Source organism: Colossoma macropomum, unplaced genomic scaffold (genome assembly GCF_904425465.1).
Source record: "Colossoma macropomum unplaced genomic scaffold, Colossoma_macropomum, whole genome shotgun sequence".
Classification (NCBI taxonomy): Eukaryota; Metazoa; Chordata; class Actinopteri; order Characiformes; family Serrasalmidae; genus Colossoma; species Colossoma macropomum.
The window spans coordinates 37064884-37073022 of NW_023494784.1; the positions used below are offsets into that span (position 1 = coordinate 37064884).

At 40.5% G+C, this 8139-nt stretch overlaps 1 protein-coding gene across 1 annotated transcript in view; it reads left to right on the top strand.

Moving 5' to 3' along the window:
* The window catches only part of LOC118810848, a 25951-nt gene extending 18077 nt beyond the window's left edge, over positions 1–7874 (top strand). The window contains exons 16-18 of the mRNA XM_036574947.1: positions 3502–3716; positions 7216–7522; positions 7654–7874. Coding sequence (XP_036430840.1) covers positions 3502–3716; positions 7216–7522; positions 7654–7874 — 743 coding nt within the window. The remainder of the gene's footprint in view (positions 1–3501; positions 3717–7215; positions 7523–7653) is intronic.
* Positions 7875–8139: the final 265 nt, after the last annotated feature.

Here is an 8139-nt window from a genome sequence, read left to right on the forward strand (position 1 = left end):
CTGCGTTTTGCCTTCATGTTGTAGAAGGTGCTCTCTGAGTTTTAAATGTGCTTTGATTTGAACTCTGGTGGCAAAGCTGTGGTATTGGATCTATTTGTTTGGTCGAGATTGTCATGATAATCACACAGCCGCTTCATGCGAGGCTAAATGGGAAAGGCTGATCTAAGTTGTTTTAGTTACTGTTGTAGCAGTATTATGTCAAGTGAAAAAATGTGGAAATGCTTCACATTGCAACGTAATGTGTTACCACCAAGAAAAAGTAGGGTTAATGTGGATGACTAACAAGAAGAGCCCTGGGCAGAACTGTAAGCATTTAGGCTGCAGGGGCCAAACCCAGAGCGAAGACACCCTAACCCCCAAAAATGCGGCTAGCGCTCCTCACTTCTTGTTAGTCTTTAGGAGCCACAGTTTAGGCAGGGAAAGATCAGGGTCCCACATGCAATATGTAGTGTGAAGCCCATAATTATTGAATTGATCTTTTTGATGGCTATCAGATACTGCTGCTGCTGTTGGTTGTTTGTGTGCTTCCAGGAAACTCCAGGCTATGAGTGAGGCACTCAGGATGTTAAAATGGATGGAACAAGGGCACTGCTGACTTCCACAAAGGATCACTCGACCAGATGTGGCCTGAATAGGAAACACTGCTGGACTGCCTTACACCAGTTTTGTGTACATTTTGGATACTTAATTTTGGGTGTTAAGTCTTTACTCTCGCTCACGAGGCTGATGACATGTGGTTGCGTTCTCGTCAAGACTTCCACCTACTTGTTTTTTCTGGCTGCGTTTTGCCTTTCTGTTGTAGAAGGTGGTCTATGAGTTTTAAATGTTCTTTGACTTGAACTCTGGTGGCAAAGCTGTGGTATTGGATCTATTTGTTTGTTCGAGATTGTCATGATAATCACACAGCTACTTCATCAGAGGCTAAATTGGAAAGGCTGATCTAAGTTGTTGTAGTTACTGTTGCAGCAGTATTACGTCAAAGCGAAAAAATTTAAAGAAAAGAAAAAGAAAACTTTTTTTTCAGATTTCCACTCTACCATTATATTACTTTCATCCACATTATGTATAAAAGCTAAGAAAACACATGTAGGCCTACTTTTTCCTTTGAACAGGAATTTTCTCCACAGTTAACTTTTTCGCTTTGCTATAGTGTGTAGTCACAGGATCAGTGACTGTATAAAATGATGCTGTGTCTGACAGTAAGCAAGCAGAATTTTGGCCATGATGGCATTTATTTTCATGCAGGTTCAAAATCTCTCACTCCTGGAGAATCATGTGTGCAAACATCAGCGCATATATAGTATTGAATACATTGAGTAAGATTTGATTATTCAAATAAAATAAAAAAATTCTGGGAAAGAAGTTTTTAGTGTATAGCTTTTAGGGGCCATCCTGAAGAACATGTTCCAGGCTTTGAGTACTCAGTATTTTTGAGTGAGAATTTGAATACTTCTTGTTAAAATAACCAGAGATCAAGAGAGGCCAGTCAAAAGAGATCCAGTCAACTCACAAAATTCCACTGTCTATAGTGTTCTAGACTATATTTAAAATGATAGTTTTCACAGCAAATGCTATTTCAGACGTAAACAAGTAAATATGTCTCCCCTCGCTGGCAGTACAAGACTGACTAAAGTGACGGCATCCCTGCTCAGGACGAAAGGGGTCAGCATAGTGCTGATCACGGTTACTGTTTACACCAGCCATGCTGCAAGCAGTACTCATGCTTCAACAAAATGTGCCAAGCCACTTTGAGGGCAGCGGTCAATCGGCTGAGGTACAAGACTGACAGTTTATCCTTCAACTAGAATGCAGTTAAGAACAATGACGACGTGGTGCATGATTTAACTGGCCTTCCGTCGTATGACAAACTGATGGTTTTTTTCTCCTTCTTGTCAAAAATTCTGCAAGTGGGACCTGGGCTGCCCCCCTTTTCAAAGGTTCCTAATTACACTAATGAAAATGCGACTGAATTTACCTCTTACTTTCTTTGCACACGTTTCATGTATCAAAGCCAACTCTGAGCCGAATTTTTAGCAATACGTTGCAGGTAATGCATGAAAGCTTGTCTCCGCTAATTGTGTGGCCCAGTAAGGAACAGATTAAAGTTAGTTTATCAGTGTGTTTTAACAACAGCAACTATAAAAATTGTATCTCCATCATTGACTGCTTTGAAATTTTCATTGAGAAACCTAAGAACTTAAGAGCATGAACACAGAATTCACAGTATAAACAGTATAACACTGTTAAGTACTTAATCAGTAACCCCACAGGGAGTAATATAGATTTGTATCAAGGGGCTGGGGGTGGGTGAACAAGCAATAAGCACAAAATTGTGGCTACCTGGAAAAACCGTCCCTGGAGATGTGGCACTAGCAGATCAAAGACCAAACATGGGAGATACTATGGGACTGTAAAATGCTCATCAGAAAATAACTGCATTCACTTAAGAAAAACAGCAGCTACACCTACTAGAGCTTGAGGAAACAACAGGGCTGGCATCAGTTCGAATACATTTTGGATGTGTCATTGGTTTGGTAAGGAATAAATACACCATTCTGAAAAGCACCATACCCACTTCATTTTGCCAGGCTGCAGCTCCAGGACAGCTCACGTCAGTTGATATGATGGTACAGATTCGTTAGAAACAATCAACAATTTTAAAACAATCCAATAGCAAGGTAATGTCATCTATATTAAAAACAAGGGCTTTGTTGTAAATGTAGCCAGTTGATACAGTCCAAGAACAATGTAATGTGATTGGAATTCATACACACATTGAGAACAAGGGTGTCATAAATTCAGCCATTCTGCACCAACAGTCCAACAACAACATAATGGCATTTAAAAAAAGTGGTCTTTTTTTAAAATAAAGTAAAATATCTTTGTCAAAAATACTTCTTATTAGTTGTCAGATAAGTAAGCATGTTTTTATTTCTGATTACAACATTGTTTTTTTTGTTTTTAATGTTCCTGCCATAGAGTATCAATTTAATTATTTTATTATTACTTTAAACTCAAATGTGAGTCTAGGGTTACCCGAGTCACAGGAAGTAAGGAAGCATGCTCACATGAAGGATGCTTCAATCAAAAGGCAGTTTATTGGGCTGAATATCAAGGAACCAAATTCAAATTACTTTCAATGATCTAGTTGATTATAAGAGCAGCATACAGAACTCAATGCTTGACAGTGTGATCAAGCACAGGAAATGGCATTAACTAATAAGACTTGAGGCAATTCCCTCTGGGGGAATGGTGACTTGGAAACTTTAAAACATGAATGTAGGAAAGTCCAGAGTGAGCTGATATATGTATGTACATATATATGTATGTTTTTCACTAAAAGGGGTGTAAACCTAGTAGATTAAACGGTGTCAACACCTGAGCACATGAACAGAGACCACTGCCTTACTTTGAGTCGGGAAGCTGAGCTGGACCTCCCCCCGGTAGTGTAGAATTGATCCTTAGACACTCTCGTGCCGTGGATGTACTCCGCCTCATCAGGACCAGCAGCGGGGCAGGCAGATGTTCGTAGCGGCCTCGGTCAGCGACCGGCTGGCTGTATTTCGCGGCAGCCCAGGGAGGAGGACTTCGACGTTTCCCTGGTGATGGGCCTGATCGCGATGGCGAATTCGGGAGTGGGCGAAGTGACTAGTTGGATGGCAGCATGGCAGTTCCAAAGTTCTTGGGACTTCCAAGACTCAGGGCAACAGTTCTGTGTACGCTCAGATTTTGAGGCTGCCTATAAACTGAGTTCCTCGGTGGTGCCAAGACAAAATTGAATTAATCTGTCGTTAATCTGTCATTGGCGGAACAGACTTCTTCAACTCTAAGGCTGGGCTTACACTACATGACTTAACAGATTCAACTTAACAGATTTCTTAAACGGAGAGCATCACAAACTTAACGTCAATTTGCCTTTTAGTCGTGAGGGCGCTCACACTAGAGTACAAGGCAAAGTGAGAGTATAACACACCTAACAAGTTTGGGCTACGGATAAGTGCTCAAAATTCCAGATCTCCGCAGAGATCACGTGACAAAAACAAAGCTAAACTTACTGGACCTGACCTGTTTGTGCGTTTATGCGCAGCAAAAGCACAAACGGGGGATTAATATGGGGTTGAGAAGCGCTGAGATACAGTGAGAGCTGGAGAAATATTTCAGTACAAACTGGCAGCTGAGCTTAAATTGTAAAGAGAGTGCCTTGACATCTGGATCCAAATCTGAACATCATAACGGCTCTTATGTTCATATAGTATCTAGGTATTGTTCATTATGAGCAACTCAACCATGACATGAATGTTATTTAAGTGAACAAAAGAAATCACAAATAAAAGGAAAACATGTCAAACCTTACATACTCGTTATAGCTCTATGGTTTTCTAAAAGAAAATTACATAGATAAGATTAACAAGATTCTGTACTCCTAGCATCTACTGACAGAAATAGATACACGTTTAGGAAATTAAAAGCAAAATAAAAATATCACTTACAGTGATATGTTTTAAACATCATGCAGACAAGTGAATAAGAGCTCATTCAATCTGTGAGAGAATGGCTTTGAAACAGTGTGGCATGTTTTATTTCAGCCACTTGGTGGGGCTATGGGTCCAAGTTTGAAATGCCAATTGAAATGTAAAACACAAAGCTTCATGATAATATGTCACAACAACCTCATTTTAGTCTGTCCAGTCTTCTTGTGACAAAACAGGACGAGTGATTAGCATTTATCATGGATCATCATCATGGTTATTGTCACTGTGTATTTCTCGTTCTGTCCTAACTTGCTGGGCAGCTGGATTGAGAGGACTCACAACATTTGGAGTGTATGTAAGTTCTAGAAATGTGATTTTCTGTTACTCAAAGAGTTTTGGTTAAGAGCTTAAACTGCTGGCCTACAGGAAGAGTCTTTTATTGTTCCATTGTGTAACTCAGTGACTGAAGGAGTGATAAACCCCTCGCTAGGTCAGGGCCTGGTTTCTGACAGGGCTGTAAACAGAGAATTTTTGAGTGTCCTATTCCCAGTTTTATGGCTTTATCCAGACTCAGTTGAGCCCAAGTTATTAGCTTTGGAGTTGTGGAGAGGTCTTGTAAACGAACCCAGGAGCCCAGGTGCTGCGTCCAATACAATATTGTTACACACTTAAATGGCAGTAACAAAAATCTGTGGACAGTGGCATCACAGACCAGTGAAAGAACCTCGAGATGTGAATTTGAGTTATTTTAAGTCAAATGCAGCAAACAAATCGCTAGAAATTTGTCACTGTAAGGAAGGGAAACACATTTTTTTCATCCAAAAATGAATATATTAATTCTGTACTCAAATCTGATACAAAATAAATTTCAAGACATAGAAATAACAGGATAGTCAAAGAAAGACCCTTTTGTTAGACTCCATTAGAGTGATGTTCTCTACACGTAGGACAGTCATTAAACTGAAAACAGTTGTCCCTGTTGTATTTTTGACAAAAGTTACATAAAAAAACTAAAAATTAATATTGACAACCTCTTAACTGAAATGGAACAGGGCCATCTTTATGCTCCTTACACAGTTGAACATAGCACTGACCATCATTATGGTTATTAGCATTGTGTAATTTCTGAATCTCTCCCAACTAGCTGGGCAACAGAATTAAGAGGACTCCTGACAAGCTTTTTCAGTTTTCCTAGAAAGGGAAGCCTGAAATGACATCCAAGTGACCATGTGTCATTACATCATCACTAAGATCATTCAGACCATATACATTGTACACTACCTTCTCTGGACCATACAACTCACCAAAATGCTGAGAAAACAAGGTCAGTATGTCCTTTGTACAGTCTGACATTGTAACACATAGTACTGGACTTTCCAGAATATAAACTGATACAAACAATAGCATAAAATTGTCGTACACAGATGGACACAAAATGTCACGTAGTGCCACTGGACCTGTATATAACAGGAACAGCTGCAATTCTGTTGCTTTCCATCTGTTTCTCTCTGGAAGTGACGTAAGTTTTCTCCTGAAGTCCATTGGAACATGTGGCCTAACATTAAGGAGGTGAAACTGACTCCACTTCCTTGGAAGGAAGGCTGCATTGCAGCGTTTGTGATGTCTAGTCACACCCAAGCAAACTAGATGCATATAATTGTGAGGTAACTGTGAGACCATCCCTACAACAACTTGCAAGGGAAACACCTGAAAATGATGATCTTCATCACGCAGGTAAAAAAACTTGTGTATGTTCTTAATGGAGCACCTGCTGATGGGAACATCATCCTATTTTGTAAATACCAGGTTGGGTACGTTTATTACAACCATTGTAACCTGTGTGTGATGTAATTCCCTTAACAAATGCCCTTGCTGGTGTATCACAAATGACCGCACTGTATCAGAAATTTCCTTTGTCAGTAAATCCTTAAATTTTACCTCTGCCACAAGATCCACAAGGTATTCATTCAGGGATGTTTCTTTGTTTCTCCACCAAAAAGCGTGGTAAGAACAGACAGGGCATTTGGTTTTCAATTTACAACCAGGCCAAGCACTGGCCATCGCTGATAGGTTGAACTCTGGAAGGGTGGAAGGCCCTAAAAATTCTACTGAATGATGAACATGTGACTATTAGGAAAAGAAGACCAAAACCTCGCAAATAAACCTTTCAAATCAACGCCATCAAACACATTTTGGGATGAACTAGAACAAAGAATGCGAGCCACTTGAGTCACTTTACCCACAACATCAGTGTCTGACCTCACAAATGCTCTTCTGGATGAATGTGTAAAATTTCCACAGACACACTCCATAATCGTGTAGAAAGCTACCCAGAAGAGTGGAAGCTGTTATAGCTGCAAAGGAGGATCAACTCCATATTAATGCCTATGGATTTAGAATGGGACTTCATAAAGGTCCTGTAGTGATGCCCATGTATTTTTTGTTCTTAGGGTTATGTTGGCTTACTGTATTATTATTATGATTATTATTATTAGTAGTAGTAGTAGTATTATACTACATGGTTATTATGTATTATTATATTATTGTATTATGTAAAGTATAATATAAAGACCTGGCCCGACTCACTGTGTTGGCTGGTTAGTCATCTCAGCAAATGTATTTAGTGAGACAATAATCTACAGATCAGCCAACATCAAGCAAAAAATCAAGGAAAAGCAGGTAAAAAAGTTAACTGACAAACCCTGCCACAACTGTGGATTACTCACAATCGCCCATCTGCAAGAACATAGTACAGCTCATCGAGTGGTTTGACGAGCCTGAGGGATACATCCTGATCCTGGAGCGCCCTGACCCTTGCATGGACTTGGAGAGTTTCCTGAAAAGCCTCGGAAATTGCGTGGAAGAAGAGACGGCCCGAGCCATAATGGTCCAAGCAGTGGAGGCAGCGAGCCAGTGCAGTACGCAAGGTGTCCTGCATCGGGACATCAAATTGGAGAACTTTCTGATCAACACAGACACCTCAGAGGTCAAACTTATTGACTTTGACTGTGGTGACCTGATGAAGACAACACAGTATGACAGATACACAGGTAAAATTTGAACACTCCCCCTTGTGGAGAATCCTACATCTAAAAACGTGATTCTGAGAGGAGAACAGTGTCCCATAGCCACTTAGCTGTCAAATGCTCAGCTGTGCTCTTCCTCTTTTTTATGTTCTTAGGCACTGTTCAATATTGCCCTCCTGAAGTGTTTGTCAGTGGGACGTATCACGCTGGTCCTGCAACGGTGTGGTCACTTGGTGTCCTGCTGTTCAGGATGGTTTGTGGATACCTTCCCTTTGCTGACGATGAGGAGGCCATAATAGGGATTCTGGACTTAAAAGACGGCCTATCTAAGGGTAAGATAAATGGGAGCGTCTGGGTAAATGAGGCATCCCTTTGACCTGGTAAGAGACAGAGAAAGGAAAATTAATTTACATAATATATGTGCAGTAGAGGTTAGATGCCCCTAAATTTAATCATGTTCATATATGTTCATATATTCATACATTCAAATATGTTAAGCGTCCAATCCTGTCACTCTGCACAGAATGCTGTAATCTGATTGGCTGGTGCCTGCAGTGCTTTCCATCCCAGCTGCGGTTGAGTGGTTCCAGTGCACCATCTAGGCCTAGGATCAGGTTAGCCAGGGAGGCTAGGAGAAGAAG